At 46.9% G+C, this 13,824-nt stretch overlaps 1 protein-coding gene across 2 annotated transcripts in view; it reads left to right on the top strand.

Annotated features, from left to right (window-relative positions):
* The window catches only part of PDLIM1 (PDZ and LIM domain 1), a 53,800-nt gene extending 40,369 nt beyond the window's left edge, over nt 1–13,431 (top strand). For both annotated transcript variants that reach the window (XM_063103308.1, XM_063103309.1), the window contains exons 5-7: nt 4,302–4,453; nt 12,350–12,467; nt 12,905–13,431. In XM_063103308.1, coding sequence (XP_062959378.1) covers nt 4,302–4,453; nt 12,350–12,467; nt 12,905–13,091 — 457 coding nt within the window. In that variant the 3' untranslated portion in view covers nt 13,092–13,431. The remainder of the gene's footprint in view (nt 1–4,301; nt 4,454–12,349; nt 12,468–12,904) is intronic.
* The last annotated feature ends 393 nt before the right edge of the window (nt 13,432–13,824 follow it).

Below are 13,824 nucleotides of genomic sequence, written 5' to 3'. Positions count from 1 at the left end.
ACCTTCTGTGGCAGCAGCAAAGCATATGTCACTCTCTACTGTGAGAACATGGCTGGAGTCAGAGGGAGATACCTGGAGCTTCATTGCTGCCATGGACTCTGCTTCCATCTGGGACCTGAGTACTTATAATGGCCCATGAGGCTGCCCCGGCTGCCCCAGAGGTTGTCTCAGAGAAAGAAGGGAGAAAGAGGAGAGGGAGAGAGAAGGAGAGGTGAGTCACTTAGGGAAAATTACCTAGGGAAAACATATACCTTGATTTTCTTTTTAAAATGGAATGTGAACTAATTACACCATGGGTAGTGGGAAATGAGTGAATGAACATAATTGGTATTCGTTTATAGCTGTAAAAGTGGCTTCAAACCTACAGAGATGCTGGGGAGATTTGCTGAGAACAACCATTCCTGGCCAGGTCCTGCGTCCGTAAAGCTGGGAGGCAGGCTGGTGGACTGGATGGCATATAGCTTTATTAGTCAGGGATGACAACTTGCTTACATACAAACGCGTCCATCTGCACTGATAAATTGCTTCAACAAAAATTCATCTGATATGTGCTCTTTGGTTCCACTTTTTCCTAGTGTCCTTTTTTCTCTTATGGAAAAGCAGCCGAGGCTGAGAGGAGTGAATGGGTCTGGAGCCAGGTTGCTGGGCCGCCCATGTCCCTGGCACAGCCCTTGGAGGCTGGCTTTCCTGGAGGGCCCATGAGCCTGCAGGAGCAGGGAGGGAGAAACACAGAGGGAGGAGGCACTGGATGAACTGGACAGTGTTCATAACTTACCTTATGACAACTGCTGAGTTCAGGCACTGAGCCAGGCCTGGGCATACAGATGGAGAACAAGACAGGCCAAGTTCCTGCTTTCAAGAGGCTTACTTTCCAGGGGGAGACAGACAATATGGAAATAAACGAATACAAGAATAATGCATGGTGAGAGAGTGATACATAACATGGAGAAAGATGCGGTGGAGTGGTGGGGTAGTAAGTGACGGGGATGGAGATGACTGTTTTATGTCAGGGTCAGGAAGCCCTCTCTGAGGACTGCGTCTGCGCAGAGACCTGAGTGAAGCGTGGGAACCGTGGCGCTGTCTGGGAAGAGCATTCCAGGCAGAGAGCGCAGTCAGTGTGGAGGCTTGAGGCTCCGATGCAGGCACAGCATGAGGGCTGGTCCAGCTAGAGTGCAGTGAGCAGGGACAACAGGGGATGGGAGTGCAGGGGGAAGATGGGCCACATCTTTTTGGCCGTTCTCCTTTTTGTAACGAGCATTTACTCTAAAGGAGTTGAGTTTGATTCTACTTGTGTTTCATTATTAAAACTGTAAATACCTGGTTCTAAGTCTGATGAGAGTACATTGAGCCACATGATACAGCCTGATTCATGTGTTTAAAATAACCCTCTGAACTCTGATTGAAGTTAAGACTGTCCTTAGAAAGGCAGCAGAGGGACACGTTACACAGCTCATCAGTCGTGCTGGTGAGCGATGGCAAGGCTCGGACACAAGGAGGTGGGGGTGGTGAGAAGGGGTCAGATTTAGGATAGATTTTACAGGTAATGCTGGTGGGCATCTACCTCCCTTTCCTCTCCTTCTTGAGCCCAGGTAGCAAGGGACCCCTCCCTTTGGTAAATGGAGCCCGGGGGAAAGAGGCCCAACCGCTCTGCCTGTCTCATCCTGTTCTGGGGCACCTGGAATGATAGGAGGAAGGTGTGGGAGGCAAGGCCTGGCTTGCCTAGTCTCTGGGCCTGAGCACTTTACAGTTTACAAAGCATTTGTGTATTTCATACTTGCCACCAGCCCTGTAAACTAGGTAAGGCAGGTACTGTTATGTCTGTGTTATAGGTGAGGAGACCCGAGCTCCTTGCCTGAGAACTATGAGGAGTTTATAGAGACAGGGAGAGCACTCTGAGGTCACTGGGAATGAAGAACACTGTGATTTCTGCTCTAGAGAGGACTGCGTGAGGCCTGTGCAAAGGAGACCCAGCTAAGGTTTTAGTGGTCAGTTTGTTGTTGACATTTCCCTCTTCTAAATTTTCTCTTGACATAATATTGTTTATGTAATTTATTTATTTATTTATTTAATTTATTTTTTAATTTTTATTGAATCAAAATTGATTATACATATTTTGGGGGTTCAATATTGAAATATGTTAATCAAATCAATATTACTAGCATATATATTGTTACAGATCGTAATTATTCTTTATGCCCCTTATCCAATCTCTTCCCATCCCCCTTTCCCTCCCCCTACCCCCTCTAATTACTCTAGATTTCTTTTCTCCTTCTGAAAGAATATTGGTTACTCTGTTGATTTGTTGCCTAGATGATATGTCCAAATCTGAGAGGTGTGATGACGTCCCCCAGTATTATCATAGAGCAGATGTTGCTTCTGTCACTCTGAAATGGGCTTTGTGGAGAGAGACATCCTCTTCTTTTCTTTGTCTCTGCTGGTGACTCTCCTTGTGTCAGTGCACTCCACTGGCTGGCGGACCATCTGCGTGGTGGTTGTGGCATCTAGCCACTTTCATGGCAGCCATGGTCATTGTGGTATCTGTAGTGGTCCACCCACATGGAGGTGATGTTTTCGGCATGCTCCTTGGTGCTGGTGATGTGCCAGGTTGTGGGAGGGGGGTCTGTTTCCCGGCTCCAAGCCTCCAGTCCCTGGAAGGGCCCTGAGGTGCTGGTGCCGTGTGCCTGGTTGTGGGAGGGGTGTCCAATACCTGGCTCTAATCCTCGGGTACCTTGGTGGGCGCTGAGGCACTGGCATGGTGTGCCCGGTTGTGGGAGGGGGGCCCAGTACCCTTCTCCATGCATTGGATCCCTGGGCGGTCCTCAGGCGCTGTCGCAGTGTGCCTGGTTGTGGGAGGGGGATCCGGTCCCTTTCTTCATGCCTCAGATTCCCAGGTGGACCCTGCGGTGCTGGCACGGTGTGCATGGTTGTGGGAGGGGGAATGTGTTTGTCCATGCCTTGGGTCCCTGGGTGGGCCCTGAGGTGCTGGCATGGTGTGCCTGGTTGTGGAGGGGGGTCTGGTCCTTGGCTCTATATCCTGGACCCCCATGTGGGGCCCCGTGGTGCGCTGGTGGTGTGAGTGGTTATGGGCGGGGGTCTGGTCCCTGGCTCCATGCCTCATGTCCCCTGGCATACTCCAAGGTGCTGGTGGTGTGCCTGGGCTGGAACTAATTTTTTGTCCTTTGCTTTCTTCTAAAATGGGGGAACTTCCTGTGGGAACAAGTACTTGAGCTGTGTCGAACTAAATTGCTGCTTTGCTGCTGTTTCCCTAGGGAAGGCTTTCTGTGAAGCTCAGGGTTTAATGGTTGACCTTATAGGTACTTCCAGCTCTCCCAAGAGTCGGTGCACCTGGGTTGTGTAGAAACTCTGATCTGGGCCTCAATGTTTTTATGAAACTGCACCCCATGCAGTTCTGTGTTCCTGACTAGTCTCCTGTGAGTGGTCCTATGCTGATTGGGGGGTGTTTCGGCTGTTCTTGCTCTGTCCCTTTGTTTTCCCGGTGGCCCTGTCTCCCCCACTGCTCGTGCTCCAGACACTTCCCATGAGGTGGGCCCTGTGCTGGTCCCTTGTGATGACTCACCAGCTTCTGAATGGTTCCCCTTTTTCAGCTGTTCTGGCTCCTCGCTGCTATGTGGGTCCACAGGAACCCTGTTAGTGATCTCATTGTCCTGGAGGCCACCAAGGCCCTCTTCTCCCCTGCCACCTCCAAGTAACTCCATCTGAAGGGCACAGCTGTGGCTTCTGCTGGCTCCTGCTCCATGCACTCAGCAGCTCTGGCCTTAAAGTGGCTGCAGCCCGAAATGCTCATATAAGTTTTTTAGTTCTCTCATTGTGGCTTCTCCTGCCTTCACGAGCTCTGTAGGTCTCTCTTCCTCTTCCCTTGAGCTCCAGTGGCCCCACTGTGGGTGATGTTACATTTTTATAGTTGTAAATTGGTTGATTTGCAGGAGAGAGTGACGCTGAGGACCTTCTATTCTGCCATCTTGACTGGAACTCCTTTTTATGTAATTTAAAAAGAAGTAAAGCATTCCCATTCCATGGAATTAGTCCAAAAAGTAATTGAATTACTGAAACTATTTGGAAAAAGCATCTTTGATTTCATACTCAGAGCTGGCTGCTGCTTCAGTGTAGACGCCTTACCATATTCGGAGTGGGTTCGTCGCTGAGTTAAGAAAAGGCTTTGTCTATTGGGATCATTTCTATCCATCCTTTGAATCAGGGGTGTCTTTACGTGGAGTGGGTGCCTGCTGAAGTTTTTCCTAACTTCTGACATAGCCTAATGAATTTCCAAACATTCTTTACAGCTTAGACCATTCTCAGCCTCCCGGTGGCCTTGTCATCACCCAAGAATCTGAAGTTTACAAGATGCTTCAGGAGAAACAGGAGTTGAATGAGCCTCCAAAACAGTCCACGTCATTCCTAGTTTTGCAGGAAATCCTGGAGTCTGAGGAAAAAGGTAATCATCCCTACCTGTGGTCAGAGGCTCTTGTTGAAGGTCTGGAGTGGGTATTAGGCATTGCTGAAACACAGGTGAGCACAGCCCAGACAAGGTGGAAAGAGCACAGTGTGCTTTGAAAGGCATGGGCTTCTAAAAGGTTAAAACTCATAATGAAAACAGAGATGGAGAGCATGCCCCCCTGACCACACCTTCCTGCCCAGGTCTTTATTTAAGATCCTCCATACCTGGCTGACTGTTCCTGTCACATGTGCATATGGTCAGAGTGAGCTTGACTGTTGTGGGATTCTGTTGGTTTTTGCCTTGGTGATTTTTTTGGTTTGAGCCCACATACCACGCTCCTGTGGTGGGACAACTAAGTGGTGAAGGCCATGGGCGGTGACCAGCAGAATGAAAACTTCCCTTTGGGGCCACATGTTTGTTCTTGCTCTAGGATGGATGGCCTTTGAGGGTCCAAGAGCCCCCAGTGCGGCCCCATCCTCATTCTGTGACGTTAGGTAAATCTCTGAACCTTTCCATGCCTGTCTTCTCATTTGTCCATTGAGGATAATGATTCTTTTCTCTAAGACTGTTGTGCAGACCAAATTACATAAATTTTGCAAAACACCCATCACCATGAGTGGCACATAGTAGGTGCTTCCTAATTATTATGATTTCTGAAACCTCATCCAGAGGCTCCCAGCTCAGCCTTAGCATGTCCGTGGGAGGAGCTCTGATGCCCGAGGCCCTCAGGGCCACCGCAAGTGGTTCTACACGTCTCAGGAGACAATTCTTCTCATCGTAGACATCATATACCATATATCTATTATGATAATGTTCAAGTGGACAGCAGTGACGGTATCTCATTTAATAACAGCAGTGCGTTATGTAATTGGTGACAGGTGGAGGTGTTGAGGAAGGGATGCTTTTTCCTCCTTTTCACAAAGGTGACCTGTGGATCAGCAGCTCACAGGCTCCCCTGCCTCCCAGGGTGTTGTGCATCAGCGTCTCCAGTGACTCTCTTGATCACCTTTTTCTGGAGGGTTGGGTTTTGCACCCTTTCTTCATCCCTATGTGCCCAGCTCTCCCCACTCTGTCCCCTTCACTGAGGCTCAAGCACCTCACTGGAGTCCTGCCTTCTACTGCTCTCTCTTCCTCTTCCCAGTGCACCCACCTGTGAAGAGAGAGTTGTTGCTCCTGCGGGGACCCGTGGGCTTCTCAAAGTGAGACCTGCCTCACCATCAGGGGGCAGCTAGGGAGGGTCAGAGCTGAATGCCCTCTGGAAGAGTGGCCTCCCTCCTCAATGCCATCAGATGGAGATTTGGCTTCCTGGGAGTCCTTCCTGAGTTGAAGTTCTCTACTGAAAACTCCCAACACCTGGGCTTCCTCTCCATGTGCAGGTTCCTTAGCAAGAGTGGTGTAGGAGTGTATGTCAAAATGTTCATGGAGAGATTCATGTTAGCTTTTAACTGTATTTTTCCATGAATTTTTTGAAGTACCCTTGTATACACACATAGGAGCATAGGGGAAAAAAGTGCTTCTTTTACGCTAGAGATATGGTTCTACAAGCAACTTCCCCCTTTGCTTGGAGCACCTGAGGAGTTGGGAAGTAATGAGCCATACTTTGTATTAAATTCCAGCATTAGACCTGACTGACAAATGACCTGGGGCCAAACCTTGAGGAAGACAGCTTTGTCAAATGTGTGAGAAACCACAACTTATTTTACTCTAAGCAGGTGTGAAACCCTTCAATTAAGAGAGGCCAAGTCAGTCCATCCCAGCCCCAACCAGCACACGGACAGATGCTGCACAGCTCACCTGGGCTCACAGAGAAGGACCTGAGCATGGAGCTGGCAGCTCTATGCTCATCAAGATCTGGACTCCTTCCATTCTGTGTTCCGTCAGCCACACCTGTGACTTCCATTCTCAAAGCTGCCTCGTGGTCCTAGTTGGCAGCTGGTTCTCCAGCCATGATGCCCACTTGTAGGCACCTGGGAGGAGAAAGGGGCAAAGCTATCTGGGGAGCCCCCCTTTCAGATGAGCCCACTTTCTCCTTCCCAGAAGTCCCACACTACTATTCCACTTATGTTTTATTGACTAGAATTTTGTCACATGGCCACACCTAGTTGCACAAGAGTCTGGGAATTATAATTTTTTACCCAGTAAGCTGGATGCCTTCTTGCCCCAAAGAAAATCAAGGTTTTGCTTAAAAGGAAGAGGGAGATAATAGATCTTGAAGTCTCTCCCCTATCTTAAATTTTCGCTGAATGCAACAGGTAAATTCCAATCCAAATATCCATCATATGCCTCTGGGGAGGGAACCCAAATGCTGTTTTTATTTGAGATGAAGTGGTCAAAGCTTAAGACAGTGGCTGGTAGAAACAGAAAGCACTCAGTAAGGACTGCTGTCTTTTGGAAAGGCCTCTGTTTCAAAAAGCAGCACTACAGGGTAGAATGCACCGGCATCCCGGATCTGCCTCTGACCTGCTGTGCGGCTCAAGCAGGTGAGTTTCTCTAACCTCTAGCTTCTGCACATGTCCAGTGGGGCGAATAATGAGGACCTCATGGGATGGTATAAAGGGCTAAGAGAAACCACATCTGCAAAGTGCCACAGCACAGTCAGTGAGGCCTTGAAGGAGACGGAATTATGGCTGCAGTAGGGTTTGGAGATAAACCTTGGAAGAGTCAATGCAGGTTGTCTCATTGTGGATGGAATTCAGCTTCTGGACTAGGAGAAGGGGTCCTGGGTTCCTCAAGCTCTATCTTTTTTTTTTTTTTTTTTTAAAAAGATGACCGGTAAGGGGATCTCAACCCTTGGCTTGGTGTTGTCAGCACCACGCTCAGCCAGTGAGCGAACCGGCCATCCCTATACAGGATCCGAACCCGTGGCCTTGGTGTTATCAGCACCACACTCTACCGAGTGAGCCACGGGCCGGCCTCCTCAAGCTCTATCTTGCTTTGGATCAAATTCCAAACTTTGCAGGCAGAATGAGCCTTAATATTTTTAAATATTGTGGGGAAATACATATAACATAAAATTTACCATCTTAACAATTTTTAAGTGTACAGTTCAGAGGCAGTAAGTACAATCATGTTGTTGTGCTACCATCACCACCCATCCATCCACAGAACCCTTTTCGTTTTGCAAAATTGGAACTCTGTACCCATTAAACAATAACTTCCAATTCACCCTGTTCCCCAGCCCATGGAAACCTCCATTCTACTTTCTGTCTATGAATTTGACAGGTACCTCATGTGAGTGGAATCATACAGTATTTGTCCTTTTGTGATGACTTATTTCACTTAGCTTCATGTCCTTGTGTGAGGAGGGGGTTAATGTATAATACCTTCCAAATTGAGAAAGCACTTGGAGACTGAAGAAGGCAGTGGGCAGGTCCATTTGGTAATCAGAGATATTTAAGTATTTATTAATTGGGTGACTTACAGACAAGAAAGCTGGATGCAGTGAAGAATCAGATGTTAGATGAGAGCTCTGATTCTCTGAGGTTAGCCATTATTTATATAGCAAATCCCCTGTTACTAAGAATAACTTTAGGGAAACATCTTAAGAAAAATAAGATAATAACATCATTCACCAGGTACCTTGTGATTAATGAGGGGAGGTGTCTTGTGATGTCTATGCTCTGACCACTGACGCCACCTGCAGTAATAAATTACCCCCGAAACCTATATTCTGTTTACATTTGCTCTAATGTTAAGGTGTACCTGCTCAGTGAAACAAAGGAATAAGTTTAGGCCGGAGTCAACATGCGAGTGGGGCATAAACTGGCATTGGTTCTGTTTTCCCTCTAACAGTCCTCAAGTTTCATCCACGTTGCAGCATTTGTCAGAATTTCCTTCCTTTTTCAGGCTAAATAATATTCCATTGCATGCATACAACACATTTTGTTTGTCCATTCTTCTGCTTATAGAAGGAGACACTAATGATTGGAAATTTGGTGGGAGTCTTGCAGACTGAGAACACACATTGGTGGCCAGCTTCTCTGAGATGAGAAAGCTGGAGACTTGCTCAGCAAGTCTCAAGGCTCATTTTGGCTGGTGCCCAGGGTTTCAGGAGGAATCTTGGATGGTCTGGAGTCTGGTCAAGGGGGACCACCGCATGCTAGGTTAAAGATCATGAGCTTGATTTTGTAGGCAATGTGGAGCCATGGAAGGTTGTTGAGCAGAGAGGCAGATAGAAAGACAGTTGTGATTTATTTAGCTCATTTTCACTTTTTTCCAGAAACATTTGGGAAGAAGAGAAATTTGGAAATTTTTATAGTTTCCTGGAGTCCAAAGGAAGTTAGTATTTTTACTATAAGGTAGTTGAGAAGGAAGAAATATTTCTTGGAATGTAGTGTTGGCTGGATACATAAGAGAAAAAACCTCATGCCAGCAGGTGGCGCTGCAGGGCTGAACTAAAAGCAGTGAGATCTGTGGTATCCAGCAGGCAGCTGCCTCTGGCCCATCGGTGCCCAGTTCTAATTCACATCCCTTCATTCCAGAGAGGGGAGTGGATTCTCCTACCAAGTGGGGATTTCATGTCCCTCCTCACCTTCTCTCATTCTACCCTCTTGCACCCGTCCCCCTTCTTGGTGATTTTTCTGCTGAGCGGGTTATGTGAAAAAGACAGCCCGTGATCACATAGGATAGCCTGACCTCATGAGCTGGTTTCTAGTGCAGTAAGTTTGCTTTCCAAGCTGTGGCGATGCTGCCATTTTCCTTCTTGTCATAGGAGGTAGGCAGCCGAGGTGGCTCCAGCACCATCGGCCAAAAAACGAAGGAGGCTGTTTGGGATGCTTGAGGCATGACACTTGGAGAAGCTGCCCACCCAGGCTCTTCTGAGACTCTCTAGGCAGGGCCTGGACTAGGGTGAGGTGAATGAGGCATTTACTGTGGGTGCAAATTTAAGGAGTCACCAAAAAACTCAATAATCAAGACTAAAATGACATTTTAATGCAATCTTTTTTAAAAATTAAAATTAATAAAAAAAATTATGATGAACAAATTTGGGACTGTGGCCTCCTCCCAGAGGAATGGAGGGAGGCTTGGGAAGGGAAAGAAGGTATTTTGGGCTCAGGGATAACGGAAGCACCAAGGTGATTTCCGTGCTGTGCTTCCTGGTGGGGCAGAACTGAGCCTTCCCCAGGCCCACCTGTGAGCCCACAGTTGAAGACAGTGGAAACCCTGGGGCCTCCTGATGTCTGCCCCATCTCCTGCTGCCAGATGGACATCTGTGTTCATCACTTCCCCAGTGAACGAGGGTCACAGTGCTGGTGGGGATCCTGAGAGACTGCACCACAGACATCCATTGAAGGGATGCTTTCAAATATTCCCCTAAGGCAGCAAAGTACCCCATATTCACTCTCACATTGTATTAGTCAGCAGCAGGTGACTTGTGTGACGTGGGCTCCTGGTCAGCTGTGACTTGCCTGGGCCTGGTACCATAAGTCTTTTCATTCCAGGAGCCCAACGAAGGGAGAAGCACTCTCTGTGACCTGGTGTTCTTGTGGCAGAGGGCAGAAGCTCCATGGAGACAGGGCCACACCACACAAGTGCCCTTAGTGTTTTTGCCCGAACGAGGCTTGAATCTGCTCAGATTCCACCGGACAAAGCCCATAGATGGGAAAGTTGACTCCACTAAGAGCGGGGCTCCTGGGCTGTGGTGCTATTGACATTTTGAACCATATAAGTCCCCATTGTGGGATGGCCCTGTACACTTTGGGATGTTAAGCAGCATCCCTGGCCTCTACCCACTAGATGCTAGTTGCACTCCCCTCCAGTTGTGACAACCACAACTGTTCTCTGGGAGTCAAAGACACCCCAGTAGAGGAGCACTGACCAGAGAGAAGCATAGGAAAGATGGGGAGGGACAGCTGTGGCAAAATACACAGTCAACCACGCCAGCCGGCGGCATTCTAAATGCCCCTTGTTTGAACACGTGTCTCAACTTTTGGTTCAGAGGCACCGGTGAGTATAGGGGACTCATTTTCTAGAAGGACAAGAGAGGATTGCCCAGCATGGCTGCAGTTATGGGATGCCCTCTCCTTAGCCCCTTGCCTTACACAGGAAACTGTTTCTTTGCTTTTGTCCAGTGGCTCTTGGTCCACCGGTTTCTGGACCAGCAACATCAGCAACACTCAGGAACTTGCTAGAAATGTAAGTTCTTAGGCCTTATCCTGGGCCTCTGAATCAGAAACTCTGGGGGTGGGGTCCAGTGATCTATGGTTTAACAAGTCTTCCATGTGACTTTGATGCACAATTAAGTTTGAGAACAGCTACATTAGTCTAAAGAAGTGGGTTTCACCAGAAATGTAGAATAGAATCTTCTGTACTTAGAGATGGGGACCCTACACCTGAAGATGCTCATTCAGCTAGTTTGGGATCGAGCCTGCTCTGTGAATTTTGCAAAATCTCTCCCTGTGACTTGGATGGTCCTGGTACCTGTTTAGAATCACCACTGGTTCTCTAGCTCCTTGGGCCTAAGCATGTTGGGCCACATAAAGACCATCATGCATTTGCTATGGCATTTCGTTGATTTCCTCATACTTATTAAGCCTCTATTATTTGCTAAGCCGCATGCTAGGCTCTGTGGGGTATTGAAAAGTGTATAAAACAAGATTCCTATACTCAAGTAATTGGCAGCCCAGGAAGAGAGACACGTGTTAATAGCTGACGAACATAACAGTGCTGCTAAGCCACATCACAGTAAAAAGAGTAGTGATGTGGAAGCACAGCCAGCCAAATGTATAGTAATAATAGTAACATGAACAGCTTAGCACTGCTAATAGCTACCACGATACAAGGCTTTGTTACTTAAGACATTCTGCATCCAGTAACTAGGGGCCTGCTGTAATCGTGTATGCACCAAGCTGACTGCAGAGAGGCTGCTTAGTCTGCTCTGTGGTAGGTGATTGCCATCCAGCTGCAGTAGCATGCTGTACTGTAATGATTTTTTTTTCCGTAGAATATTTGGGTAAAATGTACATAACAGGAAATTTGCCATTTTAACCATTTTAAGTGTACATTTCAGTAGCATTAAGCACATTAACATTGTTGCTCAGCTACCACCACCTTCCATATTGAGAACATTTTCTCATCTTCTGAAACTTCCCATTAAGCAATAACTCCTCATTTCCCCTCCTCCCAGCCCCTGGCGACCACAGTTCTCCTCCCATAGAATACACTTTTGGGACACACATCCAACCGATTGATGTATTGTGCTGGCCTCTTTTAACATGGTTGTGATTTAAAGTTTTTACTTTAATTACCTTTTATATTTTTAAAATTTAGTCACCTATCAGAATCTTTTTTTTATTGTGATAAAACATATACAGCCTAGAGATTGCCATTTTAAGCATTTTAGAACACACAATTGTGTGGAATTAATTATGTTCACAATGCTGTGTGACCACTGCTTCTGTTTCCAAAATTTTCTTGTCATCCTGAACATAAACTCTTGTACTATAATGATTTGTTCTTTTTGTGATGTGGGTTTCTTTTCTACATATAAGTACACTGTCTTTTGGTTCTCGGATAATTTTTTTTTAGTTATTTATTATGTCCGTGTAAGATATTAAAGTTACCATATCAGTGTTTGCATGTATTTAATCAGAACATTACATAATTTGTGTTGTGCAAGTTGGGCACATGCTAGGTACTGTAGGACAGCTGTATGTGTGTGTATTTACCATTTTGTGCAGCAGTTAAAGGAAAAATTATCTCCTGTTTCATAGAAAAGGAAACTAGCAATCAGAGAAGTTAAGTAACTTGCCCAGGATCACACAGCGGAGTCACATCTGTTTGACTGCAGTGCCCATGGCCTTGCCTGAACATATATACATGGCTCTGGAGAACTAAATGATACTAATGCAATTCTGCCCTTCATGGCCAATGAGAGTGTTTTCCTTGTTTCAGGGGATCTCAACAAGCCCTCAGGATTCAGAAGTGTTAAAGCTCCTGTCACCAAAGTGGCTGCATCGATTGGAAATGCTCAGAAGTTGCCCATGTGTGACAAATGTGGCACGGGCATTGTGTGAGTATCTGCCCCACAGTCTTTGGTGTTGCTGCAGATTGAGTACACCATGAAAGTGTGGAAAGTGATGGATATTGCACATCTTGAGTGTGAAGGAGACAAATCCTGCCTGGAAAAATGGAGAGGCCAGATAGGTCCTGTGTCCCAGAGCCAGGTGGTGAAGGTTTTCCTTTGCTGTGGAATCCTTAGGTAATGAACATGTAAAACCAGAAAAAGCAGGGCTGCTCTGCTGAAGTAGGAGGGGCCTCGAGAGTAATGTCTCTGGACTCCAGGAATGAGAAACTCCTTATGATGGAGGCAGTGGGGGCCTGGTCTGCATTTGGTGGGACTCTGGGGAGGAGCTGCAGGCCCTAGCCCAGGAAGGACAGTGAGGAGCCCCAGTGCCACCTGTAGGTGCTTGTCACTAATGGAGCCCTTTTCCTCCCTTGCTCTCTCAGCGGTGTGTTTGTGAAGCTGCGGGACCGTCACCGCCACCCTGAATGTTACGTGTGCACTGACTGTGGCACCAACCTGAAACAGAAGGGCCATTTCTTTGTGGAGGATAAAATCTACTGTGAAAAACATGCCCGGGAGCGAGTCACACCACCTGAGGGCTATGATGTGGTCACTGTGTTCCCCAAGTGATTCAGCAGATCTGGACTAACCCCTGTTCTTTAACCAAGTTGTCTTCCAAATGGTCTAGTTCTCTCCTCTCTTGAGAGTTCTGTGCTTCCCTTAGTTGTGCTCTGCTCATTAAACACCAAGTCCCCCACTTTTGGCAACTGACTCACACTGGCTGTGTGACGGCTGGCTTTTACGATTCATGGAAAATTGTTTTCGTTCTATGTCACTATGCTAGTATCACTGTGTATTTCCTCACCTCAATTCTTCTCTGCTGCAAATGGACGTCAGGCAGATTTGAACCAAACCAAATTTAGTGAGTCGTATGATTTTGTTTTTACTCAATAAATGTATAGACTCTGAAGCAGTGTGTGGTGTCTGTTATCATTTGGCCATGTCTTGTTTCCTACTCAAGCCTGATGAGATTTCTGAGCCTCTTGTTTGGGTTTCCCACTTCTCTGAGATCTGTAGGCCTTTTCCCCCAGGTGTGAGAAAACTGGCATCTGAACATGCTTTGTTCTTATATTTCTGTGAAGTGTGCTGCAAGTTATTTCTCTGATGCTAATATACTTAGTTGTGTTTTAATGAAACGATGTTTTCTTTACCTCTGGCTGTTATGGGGCTTATCTAAGGAAGTGAATGCTTCCCAAATAATTCAGGGATAGCTTTACCAGTTGGTCTTAAAATATTCCCCCTAATAAGTCCCTGTCCAGGCTGGTTGCTGCCATCACAACCACTCTCCTTTGTGATGGGCAAC

This window comes from Cynocephalus volans, chromosome 7, assembly GCF_027409185.1.
Source record: "Cynocephalus volans isolate mCynVol1 chromosome 7, mCynVol1.pri, whole genome shotgun sequence".
Classification (NCBI taxonomy): domain Eukaryota; kingdom Metazoa; phylum Chordata; class Mammalia; order Dermoptera; family Cynocephalidae; genus Cynocephalus; species Cynocephalus volans.
The sequence above is the reverse complement of the archived record's forward strand: the minus strand, read 5'-3'. Positions and strand labels throughout refer to the sequence as shown.